Raw genomic sequence first — 24,790 nt, 5'->3', positions numbered from 1 at the left:
GATGAAGCAGGTAGCACAGCAAGGCCCGCCCAAGAGCAGACAGCCATGACTAAAGTCCCCAGGTTTCCAGTTGGTTCCCAGCCAGGTTGACTCAGGGTTTCCTCTCCCAGGAGTGTTGTGAGGTGCCCCGGGGCAGGCCTAGCTAGGGCCTGGACTGTCTTTATTTGATGTGGATGAATGGCTGGATCTGGGAGAGACTCAAGCTAACTGTAGTGACTCAGACACCAGTTCGCTGGCTTCCTGAAGTCAGAGCACCGCCGAGGACAGCCCATTTCTAAGCCTCCGAAGTCAGGACCAGCGGAGGGGCAGAGTGCAGAAGCTCTGCGTCCCTGAGCTCCAAGCTTCTCTGTCCACCCCCGTGCTGCTTAGCTGAGGCCCCTTGAGGAGGGTCAGACTCCCACATGGAGTCATAGCCCCTAGGCTGGGGTTCTGAGCAATCCGGATGGTAGGATTCCATCTGATGAGCCTGACCAACCTGTCTGAAAATGTGGATGGTATGACAGAACCTTTGGATGTTAAGGATTGTAAGATCCTCTCAGCCACCCACAAGTAACGGGAATTTGCTGTAAGAATACACATTGCTTTAAAAGAGACGGGATCCTGGGGAAAACTAAGAGCCAGGCCTCCGAGAGATCCAAACTGGACAGGCATTTGGGATCCACGGCAGCTCTAGGCCTGGGCCGTGCTCCTTCCCCCCCGGCAGAGTGAGTTTGTAGATCTGACTCTAGCACTCTTCAGTTTGTGTGGCTGAAGGCCCTTCTTTGCTGATTGCATATTAGTCCTCTCATCGCCCACCCCATGTAGCTTTCTTCTGCCTTGGGCTTCTGCCTCTATGTAGCTGCCGAATCCTCCTAACATTGACTCTGGAAGCACCTCATTCCCTCCAACCTTATGCGCTGTCTCCATACATCCTGCCAGCCTCACCTCCCATTACCAAACTCCTGATTTTCCATTTGTATTTCCCATTTCAGATTCTACATACATAGAAACAGAGGTAAGTAATCCATTTGGCATGGCTAAGGAGACACAGTTTTCATTTGGGGGACTTTACAGGTTGCTGGCATCTCATGGATTGAGAGCTCACGGGACAGGCAGGGCCGCCACCCTCCACAGCAGTGTGGATGTGGTACTTTCCAAAAGAGGACACCAGGCACCCTCCTTAGGAAGCAAGGCTATGTCTTCCCGGTGTCTTGCCCCTTGGTACAAATTAGCCGGCAGTCCCAAGGTGCAAACAGAGTGGATAGATATGCTTTCATAACATTATTGTACTTTATATTGTCTCAAATTCCCCCCTGCCTTTTCTTCATGTTGCATTTTAAGCTTTTTCTCAGCTTTTGGCACAACCCAAGCAGGGAACACATTTTCCCTTTCCTAATTGTATTATTTACCTTCCTAAACCATTCTTTCATTTACTCATCTATTTACTCAATATCCATGAAGTACTTGCTTTGTAACTGGTGAAATACTAGACAACGAAGACTTAAAATTCACCCATATTCTCAATATAAACATTAATTGACTACTTACAAAGTGCCAGGCATTGTGTTACTTGCTGGGAATAGAAAGATTCCTGAGACACAGTCGCTGTCTGATACACAGCAAGAATTGAATAAATATTTGTTGAGTAAAGGCATGTATTTTGACAATTAGAAGCAGAGCAAAAACGGCTATCCTGGGGAATGTCCACAGGAAGGGAGGCCTAGAGAAACCAAAAAGTGTTTCCTGCAGACACTAATGTTTACACTGAGACCTGGAGGGCAAACTGAATTAGCCAAGTGAGAGGTATGAGAGGGGACCCAAGGCCTGCAGGAAGAACAAATGGTTTGTGCGAAGGCCTGAAAATTAGGGAGGGTGTGCATTGGAGGGGTAGCCATGGGGGACAGGGAATAAATCAATCAGTGTGATTATGATTCTAGGACTGAGATGGAAGTCTTTACGTGGGATGGCACAAGTCCATTTAAATACATGGTCAAATTATGGTTTTAGAGTTCTCCTAGGACCTTGTTGTTGCCTGCATCTGGTTGTCAGAGGGACATGAGGATGGTCTAGAAGGGATATGTACCACTTCCACTCATATTCTGTTGGCAAGAGCTGGTTGTTGGGATTTTCTTAGCTGCAAAACAGGCCAGAAGAGGTAGTCTAACTGTTCTCAGGAAGGAGAGATTGTTGGTGGCAGCTAGAACCATGGAGAGTTTCCAGGGAGTGGCATATCCAGAGCTGGGCAGCCACCCTGATCCAGCTCCTCTAGAGTGCCTGCTAGCGGCTGCCAGGGAGGTTTATGGGCAGACAGACAACTCAGGACCTGGGGAAACCTCTGGAGCCTAGGGCAGCACTTGTCAGTCCAAGGCAGTCTTGTGGGATGTAAGATCTTTTCTTCCAAAGTGAGGTTTGAAAGTTGCATGTTCAGTCTCCAGACAGAGGTGGATTTTGAGTAGGAAATTGTCAAGAACTATGAAGGGCCTGGGCTTTTACCTGACTTGCAAGCTGACAAGTTAGCTTGTCATGGATTCGTGGGTACTGATGGAGACATGTGATGCCTGCATCACAGAAAAAGAACTTTTTAATTCTTTTTTCTTTTTTTGAAGAACTTTTTAATTCACAACAATTGCAGTGGTCAGAGTGTCAGCACATTCTTTCACCTGTTCCCCAATACCATTTCCCACAAGATGACACAAAAGAAGGAGGTGACTCCTGCACATGTAGTAAGATGTGTTATAAGAGAAGAACTTTGAGTTTAGGGAACCTGAACCTTTTATAATGGGCAGTAAACAGGCCTACTCTTTGTTCTGGAGGTTGACACTGTCTCTGTCTTCCAAAGCTGTAAGCAATTTTTCCTTTTCCCTAAAGAGGGACACTGTCTCTATTTTCAAAGGCTGTTCACTTTATAAACATCCTGGAAAAGAGAGTCTAGAAAAAAGGCAGCCAGGTCCTCTGCTTGTAAGATGTGCAGAAATGAGAGAGACACTTGAATTTGTCTTCCAACAAAGACAGGTTCCTCTTTAGCAAGATGGAGTGTTCTTTAGACAGAAGCTTCCTTTACTAAATCCTTCTCCTCTTGATCTATAGATATCTAGAGGCCCCAGGGCTCAGTCCTCAGAGCTCTTCCCTATATACATTCACTTCCTGGAGGGATCTCATTCAGCCACATATCTCTGAACACCATCAGCCTCATATCTTTAAACCTGTGCTGATAATCCCAAATTTGCAATTTGCTCTTTAACATTGCCCCCATTTCCAGACCTAGATATCAAACCTGCCTATGTGGCATCTTCACTTGGTTATCTTCTAGCCATCTCAAACTTACCATGTTCTTGATCCTCATCCTCCACATGAAACCTGATTCTTCCTCAATGTAACCCCTCTCAGTAAAATATATCACTCAGCCAGTAAAATGTATCTATGCCAGCCAGAAACCTCTTTCTTTCATGTTCACATCCAATCTATCAGCAGTTTCAAAATAGATCTTGAATCTGATCACCCCCTCCTCCTGCGCCACAAACATCCTAGTCCCAGCCACGATTGTCTCTGTTCTTGACAGAGACGTGCATTCCTCTCTTGCCCCATTCACCTTCCAATCTTGCCCCATACATTTTAACTTCCTCAGCAGCCAGTGTGGTTCTTCTAAAATGTAAATTAAATAATATTATTTCTCTGCTTTCAACTTTCCAGTGATACACAAGGTCTAGAATAAAATTCAAGGTCAAGACTACATATGATCTGACCTCTGCCCTCAAATCTGATCACCCTCTCTCTCTCCCTTCTTGTATTCCACTTGCCCTTGAAAACACCTGCCATTGGGCTGTCTCAGGCCTTCGTAGTTAGCTGTGTTGTCAAAGTCATCGAGGGCTCTCTCAGATGCCAGTTGGTCAGGGAAACCCTCCCTAACTATTCTAAAGAAAATCACACACTCCCTTGCCCCTCTTTCCTTTTACCCAGACTTATTATGATTCATAGCCCTGGGCACTGCCTGATTTTAGAAGTCAATCTCCCTGCACTGCCCTCCAGCCTAGAATATATGCTGCATGGATCAAAAACTTGGTTGTGTTCACTGATGTAGCCTCTGCTTCAAAAATAATATTTGGCACAAAGTAAATGCCCAAGAAGTACTTGTTGAATGAATGGATAATGAATGAATAATAGTTAATACTGGATTTTTAAAATGACAATAACAGAGACACAAACAATTTGTGGCTTGATCTTTCTTCTTCAAGTTAAATCAACTAATTTTATATAAATTTTCTCCCAAAATGCATATCTTCCAATTCTTCAATAATTCTGGATTGTTACTGCAAAATTCTTGCCATGTTTTTCCAGCTTCTTGGATATGATGGAGTTCAAAATTGAACATAACATGGGCTTCTGAGAAAAACCTAGGTAGTCTATAATTAGTTTCCCTCTTTCTTTGGTTTATTTTATTTTTAAAATTATTTTATTTTAGTTTTTATTTTTGTGGGTATATTAGGTGTATATATTTATGGGATACATGAGATGTTTTGGTACAGGCATGCAACGTGTAATAAACACCTCATGGAAAGTGGGGTATCCATCCCCTCAAGCATTTCTCCTTTGTGTTACAAACAACCCATTTATAGTCTTTTAGTTATTTTTAAATTTAGAATTAAATTATTGTTGACCATAGTCCATTTCCTTCTGTTTACAGGTTTCACATGCTTACCTAGGAATGCTCCTTGACAAGATAATCTCCTCAGACATAAGCCCGGTCACAGAAAAGTCTCTCTAAGGTCAGCAGTTTCTAGAGTGACGAAGTGAGAATTCGATTCTTATCTGTTCACAGACTCTACAAATCTCAAAACACCTTCCTGAAGAACACACTGGGGGATAAATACAAAAAACCTCATGGATTTAGCCATAGATCATATATATTTTGAATTGTCACTCTTTCACTCAACAAATAAATATCTCCTATGTGCCAAATCATGAGCTAGAAGTTGGAACAGCACATTGCATAGAGAACTTGGTCCCTAGCCTGAGGGATTCAGAATCTTGGGCACCATCATTTCTGTTTTCATCATTGTTGTCATCAGTGTGTTTTGAGACATTCTTATTTTGATCTCCTTTGATTTTTATATATTATGATTATTTCCAATATGATTTTAAAATAAGAATTTTATACTTATGGAAAAATATATTTCATCTAATTTGAAAAATAAGGAAACAGTGCTTTGCTTTCCCTAGCCTGCCTTCTCATTTACTGTAAGATAATAATTTTTCTTTTTCAGGGTTCATTTTGATTTTTTGCAAAGGATTTAGCAATGAAATACAAAAATCTCAGGTATTTTCATTAAGCTAATTTTTTACTTTCCTCACATATAGGCTATATGCTTTATTTAATATCTTTATTCTTTACATTAAATTAAAATTGTTTTTAAAATGACTGTATTTCTATTGCTGTTTTGACATTTCATTGATCAATATTTCTCTAAAGATATTAACTTTCTCTAGGATGCAGAGAAACTCATAGAACTTACACCAAAATTTCTACTGAATGAATTTCCCCACCTTCTTGGTGATTGTACACCTGCCTTCCTTATAAGGAGAACAAGGAAGTAAATCATGTTGAAGTTGCTTTTAAACACAGCTTTTCTGCTTTACCTGTCCAGGTAGCCTCTGTTTTCATTTCAGTCTTAATGAAAACTTTCTAACTTACATCTCAAGTTTCTTTTCAAAGCAGTGTAAGTAGTATTTAAAATGTTATACTTCAAGAAAGAAAGACTTTAACGATATTCAGCTTTGGTCTTGTAACGCTGAAGGTAATTCATTTTTTAATCGGTCTGCACAGCAAGAACTGAAACGAATGGGGATTGAACTGCTTTGCCTGTTCTTTCTATTTCTAGGAAGGAATGATCACGTACAAGGTAAGACCTACATTCTCTGATATATTGCTTTCGTGGTATGCTTGACAAACCTGTCATTTGGTTCAGAAATTAGATCTGAAGTCATATTTTATTTGATCTGTTACATTGCTCTTTTGTCATTGAGTGAACACTTTAACAAATTACAGACAAACACCGGGCAGTTCCCACAGTGAATGCTGTAGGCTTAAGGTAAATAAATACAAAGGTTGCACAGGCATTTTAATGAGGAGAATTAAATAACATTACTGCCCAATGGAACTCAGTGCCATTATGATAACCATTTTTGAAACTTTTCTATTTTATTCTACCACAAGATCTTCCACTTAAGAGTAATAATCTTGAAAGAGAAAAAGGATTTATTTCAAAAACAGAAATATCTTGTTTAAGAAAGAAGCATTTTTTAATGGTTGCAAGTAATTTTTAAAAATTAAAGTGGCACACATTGACTAAGAATAATAAATAGGATAATCCTGTATTTGTGAACTTTCACATTTTAAGAAAAAAGAGGATGATAATTTTGGCTTATAAGACATACATACTTTTTAATAAACATACACATATTTTACATGTGATAGATGTAAAATACAAACTTTTATGTGAATTGCTAACATTTCGAGGACTGATTTTGGATACTAAACTAAACTTTGATGTTGTTTTGTTCAAGTAATGTAAGAGCCATCAGTCTCATAAATGGAATGACTGAAATTGTACTTAATCCCTGCGTCTTACTGGGTCTAAACCTAGGTGGCTGTGCCCTGGAAGGTGCAGAAACCTGTGAAGACTGCCTGCTTATTGGACCTCAGTGTGCCTGGTGTGCTCAGGAGGTAAAATAAATGACCTCAATGTGTTTTTAAAACCTGCGTGCAGTTAAATTCATGTTAATTTCCTCAGTGATATTTCTGATAGTGACTTGCTTTTTTGTGGAATTGTATAAGTAAAACAAATCAGGAAAGGAGAAGGTGAGCATTGGTAGATCAAAATGGCATTCATGTGATTACTTTCAAAAACAATTTGTAGAAGGAGTGGATGTCAAATTATTTGGAAAAAATTTTTAACTTGGGATTTTTTTATTTTACCTGGTTCCTTCTTTTATTGTAAAGCCATTTCTAACAGGTTACATGTAAAATATGGAGGCTGTCTGGATAATCAGAGATCATGGAGATGATATTTTCTAAAGTTAAACATACATTTGATGTTCATATTATAGTTGTATTCCATCTGGGTACCAGGATCCATTCTGAACTACTGCTAGGTTCTAAGGGATGTGTTTTAAGTTTGGGGCAAATATTACTGGTCAGACATTATCCAGTTCTTTTAAAAATGGCATTTTCATAAACTCAGTGACTCTGTACCACACCAGTGACAAAGTTCCAAATAGGAACTCCTTATCTGGTCAAACTGAAAACTATGTGAAAGCAGTATGAAGATGATTGGGAAATACGTACCAAGCCATCCTAAGACACTAGAGAGTGACGTCTAACTGATTCATGGTAAGAAAGAGAGGCATTAGCTTTCTGAATTTTAAAACAAGTCTCTACCCACTGGATCTCACAAAGATAATCTAAACATAAATCAAACCATACGAATACCAAGTGCAGTGAGAGCTGAGTAGCATGCTCAAAGACAAACAAACCTCGACACCAAACTCAGAACTGGGTTCTACCTGTGGAAACCCAAACTCTGAGTTCAGTGTGTATCCATGAAGTGTGGCCTCACAGACAAGAGAGCACAGACGCAGCTCAGTCCCCTACTACGGCCTTGACCAACACGGCCACAAACAAAATTCAAGAGAATTATGCTTTTTTTTAGTTCCTGTATCAAAGCAGGATTGAGAATATACAAGGAGGGAAAAAATCATGTTTTTTGGATATTGACTTCTTGAAGAAGTATTAGTTTCATGCCAGAGAGATACAACAACAAATCAGCCTAGAATTTTCTTTTAAATGCATTTTTCAGCATTTACTGAAGAGAGTTTCCTAAGTTGCTGCTGATAACTTTACTTGTGTATAATACTTGGTAGCCAAATTGTTGTCAAATTGTAAAACCAAATTATTCTAAGAGGCCACTCTAATATTAGAAGTAGTTATGAGGATGCCAGTTGAGGCAGTTGGAGCAAAAAGTAAATTAGGCTTCTGCTTAGGGCAGGTAGAAAATGATCTTTTGGCAAAGGCTATGACTAGAGGTGATAGCAATGACACTGTGTTGAGAAGGATTCTGAAGCCTTGGCCAGCCACTGTTTCCCTTGGTTACATCATGGGAAGTTACAGTTTGCCATGCCTGGCCTAGAGCTTCAGACACACACAGGCCTACTGATAGATAACAAATTGTATTCTCAAAATCAATTTCAGAAGAAATCTAACTTTCCTAGTTGATGAAAACAGCAAGAGTGGCTTGGAGTTCTAAGAGGCAAGGAAAATAGTATGAGCATTGGTTTGGTTTTGTCTAAGCATGAAAGTCAATGGGCAACAAGTTCCCCTTTGCATAGTGTCATGCCCGCTCTAGAGCAGCCATGCCTATCAGGTAAGACAGGTATTTAATCTATTAGCTCCATCTCCCTGTTTCGGGTGTTTCAGAATTTGTACGGCCACATCTCTGCTGGGAAAGACTACATCTCACTGCCCCTCTGCAGTTTCCTTGTGGGAAACTCCTGTGTCCCATGCAGAAAAGCAGACTTTTTTTTTTTTTTTTTTTTTTTGAGACGGAGTCTCGCTCTGTCGCCCAAGCTAGAGTGCAGTGGTGTGATCTGGGCTCACTGCAAGCTCTGCCTCCTGGGTTCACGCCATTCTCCTGCCTCAGCCTCCCTAGTAGCTGAGACTACAGGCGCCAGCGAAAAGCAGACTTTTAACCCATCTTTTTCACTTTTCTTCCTCACTTTCAAATCTTGGAGAAAGTTATAAAGGATCTTGAACTAGAATACTTCAAGACTCTGGGTTTGAAGTCCACAGGAGGTCAATTTAGGTGAAGTAATGCTGCAATATAAGGGTAACAGACCAATGCATACAACTGGCAGAGAGTGCTACATGGGGGAGATGTTGCAATCCCTACCCTTTAGGAATCTGCAGAATCTCTCTTTATCACTAGATTTGGGGATTGACACCCTGGAGCCCTTGGACAGTGTGTCAATTCCCAAATCTAGTGATAAAGATTTGATCGTGGAATCAAACCTACAGGTCACCCTGAGCAGATAAATTCATGGGATGATGTCAGCTCTGTGAACCCAACTGTTTCAAGGATCTGGTCATGGCCTGGGACAAAGCTTTAAAGAAGTGAGCTTAAGACACAGACACACACACACACAGACACACACACACACATGCAATTGTTATGTGAATTCAATTGAATATAATTAAAAGGAGACTCCAGTTTTACTCAGAATTTTACTGACAGAATTCTCTGGTTGTTCACCTATAACTTAACTTTAGACCTATAATCAATGTTAGTCACGTAGGGATACAATATGGCAAGATGCTTAACTAGCAAAGTGTGCAGAAAAACTTTCAATTGCTGGTATCTTATAAAGAAATTCAGATTTGTTTTCTTTTTCTGGTTATTGTTTTTCTTTTTCTTTTTTAGAATTTTACCCGTCCATCTGGAGTTGGCGAAAGGTGTGATACCCCAGCAAACCTTTTAGCTAAAGGATGTCAATTAAACTTCATCGAAAACCCTGTCTCCCAAGTAGAAATACTTAAAAATAAGCCTCTCAGTGTAGGCAGACAGAAAAATAGTTCTGACATTGTTCAGATTGCACCTCAAAGCTTGATCCTTAAGTTGAGACCAGGTATGTTAGGATTTGGCTCATGTAAATAGATCTAATGTCATATATGGTAATTCTGCTACCCCACTAATGTGTCTTGTATCATATTACATATCATTGATTATTATGACTCGAATTTCCCATTCTTAAGAAAATAGAAAATTGCTAGGCTCACACATTTCTTTATTCACATTGGCCCCTGGCACCCCAATTGTGTTACTAAAAAAGCCTTCTCTAATAGTAACCATATAAATTACTCAAATGTTATTAAGGCTTACCTCACATTTCTTCAAGGGTTGTAATGTAGATTTAAACTCTCTTTTATTTGGTTCCCCTTTTCTAAAATGACACACAAAAAATTCAGCTTATCTTCTATCTAAATGGATACTAGTTCTCCCAAGGAGATATAAAATATCCTAACTTATCCTCCAATAGTTCTAAACTCACTGCTGAAAGAATTTAATGGGTTGGTTCATTTAGGATCTTGACCACACAGTTAATGAAATCATATGTATTTCAGTAAGTTCTTATTGAGGTGAAATAGCCAGCTGACCCAGCGAGTGGCCAGTAGCAAATAAACCTCAGTGTGTTTTCCTGGGTTTGCTTTTCCTGTTGGGCTTTGCAGGTGGTGCGCAGACTCTGCAGGTGCATGTCCGCCAGACTGAGGACTACCCGGTGGATTTGTATTACCTCATGGACCTCTCTGCCTCCATGGATGATGACCTCAACACAATCAAGGAGCTGGGCTCCCGGCTTTCCAAAGAGATGTCTAAATTAACCAGCAACTTTAGACTGGGCTTTGGATCTTTTGTAGAAAAACCTGTATCCCCTTTTGTGAAAACAACACCGGAAGAAATTGCCAACCCTTGCAGGTAAGTAAATGATTCTCTTGGCATCTTTGTGTGCTGATTTTCTGTGGAGATACTCCTGCTCTGAGCTGCACTTTCCAGGAGCTTGCTAACTCCCTGGCATTTCTGCCTTGTCTGGTTGGATCTCAGCAGTTCTCTCAGGGGACTAGGTTGCTTAGAGTGGAGGTGAGGTCATCTGAACTACATGGTTCTAGCTGTGGGTCCTTGAGGCCTCTGCATTTGCCTCCCAGTATAGGGCAGGATGTGGCAAACCAGAATGTGTGTTATGTAGGCAAGGGAACCAAGACTTTCACCATAGGCTCCATTGGATGGTGCCCAGCCCCAGCCTCTCAGACACTTTCTAGCCTCAGTGGCCACCACTTTCTGAGGTTATTTGAGAATAACCTTCACTTTCCCGGAGTCTTTCTCCATGACAATGACTTCTGGCAAAATAATAATTTTTGCAACTTTCTCTGACATACTTTGGGAAATATTGGTTTCTCTTATTGCTTGGAGAAGGCCAATGCAGCCTTCACTGCTATTAAATTACGTAGTAAATGACTCCATAGGCAATGACTCCATTCTCATATGCTATAATAAGCTATTAAAACCACATATTATGCAGGTGATGGTAGAGGACAAATTGCTTTGTGATGGCTTACCTGTGCAGTGAATGACATGGTCAGAATCAAATATTCTCCTATTGAAAATGAGCTACCATAATGCTCTGTGCCAGATCTTGTGCTGAAAGTTTTACATACATGACCTCATTCAGTCTTCATAATAACAGCAGGTTAAACAGCAGGTTAAAGCTAGCTTAATAACATCAGCCCTATACTCAGAGGAAGTAAGAGGCTCTGAGAGATTAGCTATTTGCCCAAGGCCACGTGACTAATCCATGATCTGTACCAAGATTTGATTTGTCCCAAAAGCAAGCCCATTACTGCTATATATCTAGTATATATGAAATAATTTTCCAAATGTTTATTAATTTATAATACTTTTATACACCAAAGGCATCAATCTCTATAAAAGATAAACAGCTTTTATTATACCATTTAAAAAACATCTCAGTGTAGTTCCCAACTACAATCTAACATAATAAAAAATAATTTAACCATAAAAGAAATTTCTCAGTGATCGTTAGACTTAGAAATTTTGTTTGGTTGCAAGTATCTGAGACAGTGGCTTAAAAAGAGAGCATTTTTGTTTTTTGTGTTTTGTTTTGAAATGGAGTTTCACTCTGTCACCCAGGCCAGAGTGCTGTGGCATGATCTCGGCTCACTGTAACCTCTGCCTCCTGGGTTCAAGCGATTCTCCTGTGTCAGCCTCCCGAGTAGCTGAGATTACAGGCACCCGCCACCATGCCCGGCTAATTTTTGTATTTTTAGTAGTGACTGGGTTTCGCTATGTTGGCCAGGCTGGTCTCAAACTCCTGACCTCAAGCAATCCACCCGCCTCGGCCTCCCAAATTGCTGGGATTACATGCGTGAGCCAGCACGCCCAGTCAATATTTTCTTTTCTCTTCTACATAAAATACAGAGAAAGGCCATTCAGGGGTGGTATGGCAGATCCATAAACATGAGGAATCTAGGCCATTTTCCTCCTTTCTGCTTCACCATTATTGACACTTGGATTTTATGTTCACGGTCCAAGAATGTTGCCGGGGCACTAATCATTACTTCTTCATTTCAGTCAGAAGGAAAGGAGGAAAATAGGGGCAATAAGGGCACTGTCTGCCCACTCGCTTGCAACTCCTTTTAATGTATAGTTGACATGCCTAAAATGCACAGATCAAAAACGTTCAGTTTCATGTGTTTTGATGGTTAAATATACCATTGCAATCAATATCCAAAACATGATGTAGAATATTTCCATCACCTCAGAAATTTCACATTACAGTCAGTTCTACCACTTCAGAGGCAACCACTTTCTATTTCTATAATTTATATTGGTTTTGCCTATTCCTGAATTTTATATAAATATATAATGTAGTATATGGCCTATGTGTTTGGCTTCTTTGGTTCAACATTATGTTTTGAAGATTTACCTATGATTTTGTATGTATCAGGAGTTTGCTTCTTTTTGTTTTAATTAATAATCCATTGTATATATTAACTACATTTTATTTACTCATTCTTTCATTGGTGGACATTTGTGTTGTTTCCATTTTGGGGGTCTATTATGAAAATGCTGCTATGAGCACTTGCATAGAAGTCTTTGTATAGATGTATGCTTTTACTTCTCTTTGATAGACACCTAAACTGGAGTTGCTGAACTGTATGATACTTCTAATTTTTAAAGAAACTACCAAATTGTTTTCCAAAGTGAACGTACCATTTTGCATTTCCTTCAGTAGTGTGACAGGGTTCCAGATATTCTATATCCTTACTGACACTTGGTGTTGTCAGTTTTTAAAATTTTAGCCATTCTAATAGGTGTGGGGTAGCATCTCATTGTAGCTTTAATTTGCATCTCCTTAATGATGAATGATGTTGAGCATCTTTTCCTGTGTTTATTTGCCATTCTTATTTCTTATTTTGTGAAGTTTCTTTTCAAATCTTTTGCCCATTTTTTTAAGATTAGACTGTCTTTCCAATATTGTGTGGTTAGAGTACTTTATATATGCTGGATACAAGTTTTTTGTCAAATATATTTTGCCAAAAAATACATATTTTTGTCAAAAATATTCTCTCCCAGTTTATAGCTTGTGTTTTAATTTTTCTGGCAATACCTTTGGTCAAGCAAAAGTTTGTAATTTTGATGAAGTCCAGCTTATTAATTTTTAATTTTATGGTTAGTATATTTTATGTCCTAAGAAATTTTTGCTTACTGTAAAGATCACAAAGACTCTTCCTATATTTTCTTCTAGAAGCTTTATGCTTAACGTGCTTACATTTAGGCTTCTGATCTTAGATTAGTTTTTGTATTTGGAATGAGAAGAAAGGTCTAGGTTCATCTTTTGTTTCCATAGAGATATCTAGTTGTTCAAGCACTATTTGTTACACAAGAATTTCTTTTCCACATTGAGTTATCTTAATGTCTTTGTTGACAAGCAATTGACCATATATGTGTGAGTCTAATTCTGGACACTATTCTGTTTCATTGATCCATTGCATATACCCATGTAACCACTAATGCCTCACTACCTCCTTGACTGAGCTTTATAAAAAGTCTTGAAATCAGGAGCATAAATCCTCCAACTTTGTTCTTTCATTTTGTTTATCCTAGATCCTTTGCATTTCCACATAAATTTTAGAATCAACTTGTCAATTTCTTCAAAAAATATGCTGAGATTTTTATTGAGACAACATTGAAACCATAGATCAATTTGTGGGGATATTGAACATCTTACACATATTGAATTTTCCAATCATTTTACATGACATATATCTTCATTTATTCAGATCTTGTTTAATTTCTCAGAGCAATGTTTTGTCATTTTCAGGGTAGATATCTTGCACATGTTTTGTTTTATTTATTTCTAGAGACGTTTAACATTTTTACTTTCGAATTCTTTGTGGATAACATGTAGAATTGCAATTGATTTTGCGTATTCACTTTGTATCCTGCAAACTTCATAAATTTTCTCATTAGTTCTAGTGTGATTTTTATAGATTCCTTAGAATTTTCTGCGTATATGATCACATCATCTATGAATAACAACTTCTTTTTCCTCCAATATCTATGCTTCTTCTTTCTTATTTCTTACCTTATTGCACCGACTTGGGTCTCCAGTACCCTTTTAAATAGATGTAGTAGGTGAGGAAAATCTAGTCATGTTCATGATCTTAGGGAGAAAGGATCAGTGTTTTACCATTAAGTATGTTGTTAGCTAGTGGTTTTTCATTTCCTTCCATCAGATCAAAGAAATTATCTTCTATTCCTTGCTTGGTAAGTTTTTTTAAAAAAAATTATAAATGGTTGTTAAATTTTATTTCCCCAACTTAAGAGGTTTTGCCAGAAATACTCATCACCTTAGACTTGCATCTCATTGGCTGGCACTTAGTTACATGACCACAGTTAACTACAAAGGAAGCACATTGCTAGATGCCCCTCCAAAATCAGCATTCTGTTATTAGGGAAGAAAGAAAGATGGCTACAAGGTGGCATCTACGAGTAGTTCCTGCAACACTGAATACATAGATTTCTATAAAGAGTTATAAAGATTTATACCCTCAAAAATTCTGTATAATAAAAAGTAAGGTATGATTATTGTTATTAATTGCTTGATTCACTTGTAAAGGGAAATAAGCTTGGTGCTAACAACCTCTTAACTATCTAACATAAAAGTATTGCTAATGCTTTTGGCTCCATTTTTAAAATCAGAGAATATTATACCTGAATACAATTTGTATTTAGTTCTTTGGTATATTGTGTGTATTTCCCCTACAATAAGCTTCCATAGAGAGATTAGTAGGGCAATTCCATCTAGAATTCCAAAGTGCCACCTCTGCCCCGGAGGATATATTTAAAATCATTCCTCATGTCACAGATCAGGTACGATGTAGCAACACGTAGTACAATAATAACCATGGGAACCAATGAGTGTGGAATGTTACCAGAGAAAATAACTAAAATTAACAAGGTTGGATGGCTCAGCTAAACTGGTAGCCCAGGACCTTGAACTAACAATAAGACCCTGTCCTTAATCGGGCTTCAAGTAAATGAAAGCAGTTTTGCTCTTTATTTACCTCTGACTGTACTTTATTCACCTCTGACTGTACTTTATTCATGCATTTATTTATTCATTCATTTCTTCAATAAAAATTTACTGAGTTCCAACTATGTACCAAGCAATGTGCTAGGCATGAGTATATTTGGAAGAAAAAGACCTGGTCCCGGTTCTCAAGTAGCTGAAATCCTTTGAGGAAGCAGGTACATGGTATCGCATGGTGATTAACCACAAGGGCTTCGGAGTCAGCCCTGGATTCAGTCTTGATTCATATATTCACTCATAATGTGACCTTAGGTGAATCATTGCATCTCTCAAGTCTTCGGTGTTTTCGCTGTAAGTCTAGAATAACAATGCCAATCACAAAGAGTGTTTTTTTTTTTTAAGTATACTTTAAGTTTTAGGGTACATGTGCACAACATGCAGGTTTGTTACATATGTATACATGTGCCATGTTGATGTGCTGCACCCATTAACTCGTCATTTAACATTAGGTATATCTCCTAATGCTAACCCTCCCCCCTCCCCCCACCCCACAACGGTCCCCGGTGTGTGATGTTCCCCTTCCTGTGTCCATGTGTTCTCATTGTTCAATTCCCACCTATAAGTGAGAACATGCAGTGTTTGGTTTTTTGTCCTTATGATAGTTTGCTGAGAATGATGGTTTCCATCTTTATTCATGTCCCTACAAAGGATATGAACTCATCATTTTTTATGGCTGGATAGTATTCCATGGTGTATATGTGCCACATTTTCTTAATCCACTCTATCATTGTTGGACATTTGGGTTGGTTCCAAGTCTTTGCTATTGTGAATAGTGCCACAATAAACATACGTGTGCGTGTGTCTTTATAGCAGCATGATTTCTAATCCTTTGGGTACATACCCAGTAATGGGATGGCTGGGTCAAATGGTATTTCTAGTTCTAGATCCCTGAGGAATTGCCAAACTGACTTCCACAATGGTCGAACTAGTTTACAGTCTCACCAACAGTGTAAAAGTGTTCCTCTTTCTCCACATCCTCTCCAGCACCTGTTGTTTCCTGACTTTTTAATGATTGCCATTCTAACTGGTGTGAGATGGTATCTCATTGTGGTTTCGATTTGCATTTCTCTGATGGCCAGTGATGATGAGCATTTTTTCATGTGTTTTTTGGCTGCATAAATGTCTTCTTTTGAGAAGTGTCTGTTCATATCCTTCGTCCACTTTTTGATGGGGTTGTTTGTTTTTTTCTTGTAAATTTCTTTGAGTTCATTGTAGATTCTGGATATTAGCCGTTTGTCAGATGAGTAGGTTGCAAAAATTTTCTCCCATTCTGTAGGTTGCCTGTTCACTCTGATGGTGGTTTCTTTTGCTCTGCAGAAGCTCTTTAGTTTAATTAGATCCCATTTGTCAGTTTTGGCTTTTGTTGCCATTGCTTTTGGTGTTTTAGACATGAAGTCCTTGCCTATGCCTATGTCCTGAATGGTAATGCCTAGGTTTTCTTCTAGGGTTTTTATGGTTTTAGGTCTAACATTTAAGTCTTTAATCCATCTTGAATTAATTTTTGTATAAGGTGTAAGGAAGGGATCAAGTTTCAGCTTTCTACATATGGCTAGCCAGTTTTCCCAGCACCATTTATTAAATAGGAAATCCTTTCCCCATTTCTTCTTTTTGTCAGGTTTGTCAAAGATCAGATGGTTGTAGATATGCGGCATTATTTCTGAGGGCTCTGTTCTGTTCCATTGGTCTATATCTCTGTTTTGGTACCAGTACCATGCTGTTTTGGTTACTGTAGCCTTGTAGTATAGTTTGAAGTCAGGTAGCATGATGCCTCCAGCTAAAAATTGATGAGTTGGCCAGGCGTGGTGGCTCATGCCTGCAATCCCAGCGTTTTGGGAGGCCGAGGCAGGCAAATCACAAGTTCAGGAATTTGAGACCAGCCTGGCCAACATGGTAAAACCCTGTCTCTACTAAAAATACAAAAAAATTAGCCAGGCATGGAGAGACATGCCTGTAATCCCAGCTACTCAGGAGGCTGAGGCAGGAGAATCGCTTAAACCAGAGAGGCGGAGGTTGCAGTGAGCCAAGACTGAGCCACAGTACTCTAGCCTGGGTGACAGAGTGAGACTACATCTAACAAAAAAAAAAAAAGAATTGAATGAGTTAACGATTGAAAGCATTTGGCATTGGGCCTGACCATGATATGTTCTCAATAAATAGGAGTTACTATTAACAACAACAGGGTGTGATTAGGGGGAGACCAGAGCACTGCAGGGGGTGCAAAAAGTGGAGACCTGAAGGAGAATCATCTATTTGATATCTTAAAACGTTCAATATGTCCTATTTTCTCAAGATTATTATTGGCAAAATTTACCGTTAAGGTTATAAATAGCAAGTTCTTTTTTGGTGGCAAAATTATATGTTTTCCATTTCCATTATAGCCCTAACTCTCTTAGTTTCTCTGTCCAGATAGTATACCCGCATACACACATACATACATGTACGTGTCAAGATAAAAAGTCAATCCTCTGATCAAACTAAACCTTATAATTGTAGAATAAAATGTTCTTAGTAGGAAGGCAATTAGAGGTAAAAGGAAAGAGCATAGGATTTTTCAGACCTGGGTTACAATCATAACTTTGGATAAGCAATTACTCTCTTTGAGCTCAGTCTCATTACCTATAAACAGGAACAATAATATTGACCTCCTAGAGTAATTGTGAGAACCAAATGAACTCAGAACAAAACAGACATTCAAAACAAATGTTAATTTTTTCTTGCTCTCATTAACGCTTACTAATTTATCTCTAGTTATTTTAATCTAGTGGTCCTCAAACTTTTAGATCTCAGGACTCCCTTAGACTCTTAAAAATTAAAAGCCCCAAGAGCTTTAGTTTGTGATTATGGTTATATATACCCATAATCATCATACTAGAAAGTAAAACAGAAACATTTTAAAATAATTATCTATTGATTTATTTAATAACTATAATAATAAACCCACTGCATATTACTGTAATATGTTTTTATGAAAAATAACTATTTTCTGAAACAAAACAAAAATTAACAGGCCTTCTGCTCTAAAATGGTGTGGCACTGTTTTACATATTCGGAAATCTCTTTAAGCATCTGGCTTAATGGAAGACAACTGGATTCTCTATCTGCTTCTGCATTTAATCTTTCGCCTTTTTCAAAAATTGAATTCCATGAAGAAAGTCAAACCTCATGTAAAAATATAGTTGGAAAAGGAAGAAGCATATAATGGCTTTTTTCAATAACTGTGGACATTCTTCTTCAATATTACCTTCAAACTAGATAACAGGTGATAGTAGATAACAGGTAAAACTAGATAACAGGTGAAAGTAGTTTCAATGAGGAATCTGAAACATCAGTGAATGTTTCATGTTGTTAATATGAAAAGCCATTGGTCTCTTTTCATTTTGAATGGCTTTTTTTAACCAGTGTGTGATTTTGTAATATGATGCTTTGTCCTTTGTAAAATATTGATTCAGTGAGCTATGCAGACCTTCCAGATTTCATCATACAATATCAAAAAAAATCACATTTGTTAATATCACTACCATTCTCATCAGACAAATCTTATAGAGTATTGAGAAGTATTGTTTTTTTCTATTTTTTATTATTATTATACTTTAAGTTCTAAGATACGTTTGCAGAACGTACAGGTTTGTTCCGTAGGTATACATGTGACATGGTTGTTTGCTGCACCCATCAACCCGTCATCTACGTTAGGTATTTCTCCTGATGCTATCCCTCTCCCTAGCCTCCCACCCTCCAACAGGCCCTGGTGTGTGATGTTCCCTTCCCTGTGCCCATGTGTTCTCATTGTTCAACTCCCACTTATGAGTGAGAACATGCACTGTTTGGTTTTCTGTTCTTGTGCTAGTTTGCTGAGTATGATGGTTTGAGCTTCATCCATGTCCCTGCAAAGGGCATGAACTCATCCTTTTTTATGACTGCATAGTATTCCATGGTGTATATGTGCCACATTTTCTTTATCCAGTCTATCATTGATGGACATTTGGGTTGGTTCCAAGTGTCTGCTATTTTGAACAGTGCCACAATAAACATACGTGTGCATGTGTCTTTATAGTGGAATGATTTATAATCCTTTGGATATATACCCAGTAATGAGATTGCTGAGTCAAGCGGTATTTCTGGTTCTAGATCCTTGAGGAATGGCCACACTGTCTTCCACAATGATTGAACTAATTCACACTCCCACCAACAGTGTAAAAGCATTTCTATTTCTCCACATCCTCTCCAGAATCTGTTGTTTCCTACTTTTTAATGATTGCCATTCTAACTGGCATGAGATGGTATCTCATTGTGGTTTTGATTTGCATTTCTCTGATGACCAGTGATGATGAGCTTTTTTTCATATGTTTCTTGGCCGCATAAATGTCTTCTTTTGAGAAGTGTCTGTTCATATCCTTTGCCCACTTTTTGATGGTTTTTTTTTTTTTTTGTAAATTTGTTTAAGTTCTTTGTAGATTCTGGACATTAGCCCTTTGTCAGATGGATAGATTGCAGAAATTTTCTCCCATTCTGTAGGTTGCCTGTTCACTCTGATAATAGTTTCTTTTGCTGTGCAGAAGCTCTTTAATTTAATTAGATCCCATTTGTCAATTTTGACTTTTATTGCCATTGCTTTTGGTGTTTTAGTCATGAAGTCTTTGCCCATGCCTATGTTCTGAATTGTACTGCCTAGATTTTCTTCTAGGGTTTTTGTGATTTTAGGTCTTATGTTTATGTCTTTAATCCATCTTGAGTTAATTTTTATATAAGGTGTAAGGAAGGGGTGCAGTTCAGTTTTTCGCATATGGCTAGTCAGTTTTCCCAGCACCATTTATTAAGTAGGGAATCGTTTCCCCATTGCTTGTTTTTGTCAGATTTGTCAAAGATCAGATGGTTGTAGATGTGTGGCATTATTTCTGAGGCCTCTGTTCTGTTCCATTGGTCTATATATCTGTTTTGATACCAGTACCATGCTGTTTTGGTTACTGTAGCTTTGTAGTATAGTTTGAAGTCAGGTGGCATGATGCCTCCAGCTTTGTTCTTTTGCTTAGGATTGTCTTCGCTAAACAGGCTCCTTTTTGATTCCATATGAAATTTAAAGTAGTTTTTTCTAAATCTGTGAAGAAAGTCAATGATAACTTGATGGGGATAGCATTGAATCTATAAATTACTTTAGGCAGTATGGCTATTTTCACGATATTGATTCTTCCTATCCATGAGCATGGAATGTTTTTCCATTTGTTTTTGTCCTCTCTTATTCCTTGAGCAGTGGTTTGTAGTTCTTGAAGAGGTCCTTCACATCCCTTGGATTCCTAGGTATTTTATTCTCATTGCAGCAGTTGCGAATGGGAGTTCACTCATGATTTGGCTCTCTGTCTGTTATTGGTGTATAGGAATGCTTGTGATTTTTGCACATTGATTTTGTATCCTGAGACTTTGCTGAAGTTGCTTATCAGCTTAAGGAGATTTTGGGCTAAGATGATGCGGTCTTCTAAATATACAGTCTTGTCATCTGCAAACAGAGACAATTTGACTTGCTCTCTTTCTATTTGAATTTGCTTTATTTCTTTCTCTTGCCTGATTGCCCTGGCCAAAACTTCCAATACCATGTTGAATAGGAGTGGTGAGAGAGGGCATTCTTGTCTTGTGCAGGTTTTCAAAGGGAATGCTTCCAGCTTTTGCCCATTCAGTATTATATTGGCTGTGGGTTTGTCATGAATAGCTCTTATTATTTTGAGATACATTCCATCAATACCTAGTTTATTGAGAGTTTTTAGCATGAAGCGGTGTTGAATTTTGTCGAAGTCTTTTTCTCCAGCTATTGAGATAATCATGTGATTTTTGTCTTTGGTTCTGTTTATGTGATGGATTACGTTTATTGATTTACGTATGTTGAACCAGCCTTGCATCACAGGGATGAAGCCAACTTGATCGTGGTGGATAAGCTTTTTGATGTGCTGCTGGATTCGGTTTGCCAGTATTTTCTTGAGGATTTTTGCATCAATGTTCATCAGGGATATTGGCCTAAAATTTTCCTTTTTGTTGTGTCTCTGCCAGGCTTGTGTATTAGGATGATGCTGGCCTCATAAAATGAGTTAGGGAGGATTCCCTCTTTTTCTATTGTTTGGAATAGTTTCAAAAGGAATGGTACCAGCTCCTCTTTGTACTTCTGGTAGATTTTGGCTGTGAATCCATCTGGTCCTGGGCATTTTTTGGTTGGTAGGCTATTAATTACTATCTCAATTTCAGAACTTGTTATTAGTTGATTCAGGTATTCGACTTCTTCCTGGTTTAGTCTTAGGAGGGTGTATGTGTCCAGGAATTTATCCATTTCTTCTAGATTTTCTAGTTTATTTGCATAGAGGTGTTTATAGTATTCACTGGTGGTACTTTGTATTTCTGCGGGATCAGTGGTGATATCCTGTTTATCATTTTTTATTGTGTCTGTTTGATTCTTCTCTCTTTTCTTCTTTATTATTCTGGCTAGTGGTCATCTATTTTGTTAATCTTTTCAAAAAAACAGCTCCTGGATTCACTGATTTTTTGAAGGGTTTTTTGTGTCTCTATCTCCTTCAGTTCTGCTCTAATCTTAGTTATTTCTTGTCCTCTGCTAGCTTTGGAATTTGTTTGCTCCTGCTTCTCTAGTTCTTTTAATTGTGATGTTAGGGTGTTGATGTTAGATCTTACCCACTTTCTCCTGTGGGCATTTAGTTCTATAAATTTCTCTCTAAACACTGCTTTAGCTGTGTCTCAGAGATTCTAGTACGTTGTGTCTTTGTTCTCATTGGTTTCAAATAACTTCTTTATTTCTGCCTTCATTTCATTATTTACCCAGTAGCATGTTGTTCAGTTTCCATGTAGTTGTGTGGTTTTGAGTGAGTTTCTTAATCCTCAGTTCTAATTTGATTGCACTATGGTATGAGAGACTGTTTGTTATGATTTCCGTTCTTTTGCATTTGCTGGGGAGTGTTTTACTTCCAATTATGTGGTCAATTTTAGAATAAGTGCGACTTGGTGCAGAGAAGAATGTATATTGTGTTGATTTGGGGTGGAGAGTTCTGTAGATGTCTATTATATCTGCTTGGTCCACAGCTGAGTTCAAGTCCTGAATATCCTTGTAAATTTTCTGTCTCATTGATCTGTCTAATATTGACAGTGGAGTGTGAAAGTCTCCCACTATTATTGTGTGGGAGTCTAAGTTTCTTTGTAGATATCTAAGGACTTGCTTTATGAACCTGGGTTCTGCTGTATTGGGTGCATATATATTTAGAATAGTTAGCTCTTCTTGTTGTGTTGATCCCTTTACCATTATGTAATGCCCTTCTTTGTCTTTTTTGATCTTTGTTGGTTTAAAGTCTGTTTTATCAGAGACCAGGATTGTAACCCCTGCTTTTTTTGCTTTCCATTTGTTTGGTAAATCTTCCTCCATCCCTTTATTTTGAGCCCATGTGTGTCTTTGCAAGTGACATGCGTCTCCTGAATACACACCAATGGGTCTTGACTCTTTATCCAATTTGCCACTATGTGTATTTTAATTGGGGCATTTAGCCCATTTACATTTAAGGTTAATATTGTTATGTGTGAATCTGATCCTGCCATTATGATTCTAGCTGGTTGTTTTGCCTGTTAGTTGATGCATTTTCTTCATAGTGTCAACAGTCTTTATAATTTGGTATGTTTTCACAGTGGCTGGTACCGGTTTTTCCTTTCCATATTTAGTGCTTCCTTCAGGAGCTCTTGTAAGGTAGGCCTGGTGGTGACAAAATCTCTCAGCATTTGCTTGTCTGTAAAGGATTTTATTTCTCCTTCACTTATGAAGCTCAGTTTGGCAAGATATGAAATTCTAGGTTGAAAATTCTTTTCTTTAAGAATGTTGAATATTGGTCCCTACTCTCTTCTGGCTTGTAGGGTTTCTGCAGAGAGATATGCTGTTAGTCTGATGGGCTTCTCTTTGTGGGTAACCCAACCTTTCTCTCTGGTTGCCCTTAACACTTTTCCTTCATTTCAACCTTGGTGAATCTGATGATTATATGTCTTGGAGTTGCTCTTCTTGAGGAGTATCTTTGTGGTGTTCTCTGTATTTCCTGAATTTGAATGTTGTCCTACCTTGCTGTGTTGGGGAAGTTCTCCTGGATAATATCCTGAAGAGTGTTCTCCAACTTGGATCCATTCTCCCCGTCACTTTCAGGGACACCAATCAAACGTAGGTTTGGTCTTTTCACAAAGTCCCATATTTCTTGGAGGCTTTGATTGTTTCTTTTCATTCTTTTTTCTCTAATCTTGTCTTCATACTTTATTTCATTAATTTGATCTTCAATCTCTGATATCCTTTCTTCCACTTGATTGATTCAGATATTGATGCTTGTGTATGCTTCATGAAGTTGTCGTGCTGTGTTTTTCAGCTCCATCAGGTCATTTATGTTCTTCTCTAGACTGGTTATTCTGGTTAGCAATTCCTCTAACCTTTTTTCAAGGTTCTTAGCTTCCTTGCATTGGGTTTGAACATGCTCCTTTAGTTTAGAGGAGTTTGTTATTACTCACCTTCTGAAGCCTACTTCTGTCAATTCGTCAAACTCATTCTCCGTCCAGTTTTGTTCTCTTGCTGGCGAGGAGTTGCAATCCTTTGGAAGAGAAGAGGCATTCTGGGTTTTGGAATTTTCAGACTTTTTGCATTAGTTTTTCCTCATCTTCGTGGATTTATCTACCTTTGGTATTTGATGTTGGTAACCTTAGGGTGGGGTTTTTTGTGTGGACGTCCTTTTTGTTGATATTGATGCTATTCCTTTCTGTTCATTAGTTTTCCTTCTAACAATCAGGCCCCTCTGCTGCAGGTCTGCTGAAGTTTGCTGGAGGTCCACTCCAGACCCTGTTTGCCTGGGTATCACCAGCGGAGGCTGCAGAACAGCAAAGAATGCTGCCTGTTCCTTCCTCTGGAAGCTTTGGCCCAGAGGGGTACCCACCAGATGTCAATTGGAGCTCTCCTGTATGAGGTGTCTGTTGATCCCTGCTGGGATGTGTCTCCCAGTCAGGAGGCACGGGGGTCAGGAACCCACTTGAGGAGGCAGTCTGTCCCTTAGCACAGCTCGAGCACTGTGCTGGGAGATTCACTGCTCTCTTCAGAGTTGGCAGGCAGGGACATTTAAGTCTGCTGAAGCTGTGCCCACAGTCGCCCCTTTCCCCAGGTGCTCTGTCCCAGGGAGATGGGAGTTTCATCTAAAAGCCCCTGACTGGGGCTACTGCCTTTCTTTCAAAGATGTCCTGCCCAGAGAGGAGGAATCTGGAGAGGCAGTCTGGCTACAGAGGCTTTGCCGAGCTGTGGTGAGCTCTGCCGAATTCGAACTTCCTGGTGGTGAGGGGAAATTTCCTACTCAACCCTCAGTAACGGCAGATGCCCCTCCGCCTACCAAGCTCCAGTGTCCCAGGTCGACTTCAGACTGCTGTGCTGGCAGCGAGAATTTCAAGCCAGTGGATCTTAGCTTGCTGGGCTCCATGAGGGTGGGATCTGCTGAGCTAGACCACTTGGCTCCCTGGCTTCAGCCCCCTTTTCAGGGTAGTGAACGGTTCTGTCTCGCTGGAATTCCAGGCGCCACTGGGGTATGAAAAAAACTCTGGCAGC

At 38.9% G+C, this 24,790-nt stretch overlaps 1 protein-coding gene across 7 annotated transcripts in view; it reads left to right on the top strand.

Moving 5' to 3' along the window:
* Window positions 1-307: 307 nt before the first annotated feature.
* Window positions 308-24,790, top strand: part of ITGB6 (integrin subunit beta 6) — a 120,104-nt gene continuing 95,621 nt past the window's right edge. For 3 of the 7 annotated variants that reach the window (XR_008501009.1, XM_054477468.1, XM_054477464.1), the window contains exons 1-3: window positions 6,429-6,700; window positions 9,450-9,654; window positions 10,256-10,502. Coding sequence is in view for 6 of the 7 variants with exons in the window: in XM_054477468.1 (XP_054333443.1) it covers window positions 6,524-6,700; window positions 9,450-9,654; window positions 10,256-10,502 (629 nt within the window). In the remaining variant the exon portion in view is untranslated. Of the gene's footprint in view, window positions 995-4,660; window positions 5,877-6,428; window positions 6,701-9,449; window positions 9,655-10,255; window positions 10,503-24,790 lie in introns of those variants that run through there. The other 4 variants (XM_054477466.1, XM_054477465.1, XM_054477470.2 and 1 more) reach the window with 4 other exon arrangements.

This window comes from Pongo pygmaeus, chromosome 11 (genome assembly GCF_028885625.2).
Source record: "Pongo pygmaeus isolate AG05252 chromosome 11, NHGRI_mPonPyg2-v2.0_pri, whole genome shotgun sequence".
Lineage (NCBI taxonomy): Eukaryota > Metazoa > Chordata > Mammalia > Primates > Hominidae > Pongo > Pongo pygmaeus.
The sequence above is the reverse complement of the archived record's forward strand: the minus strand, read 5'-3'. Positions and strand labels throughout refer to the sequence as shown.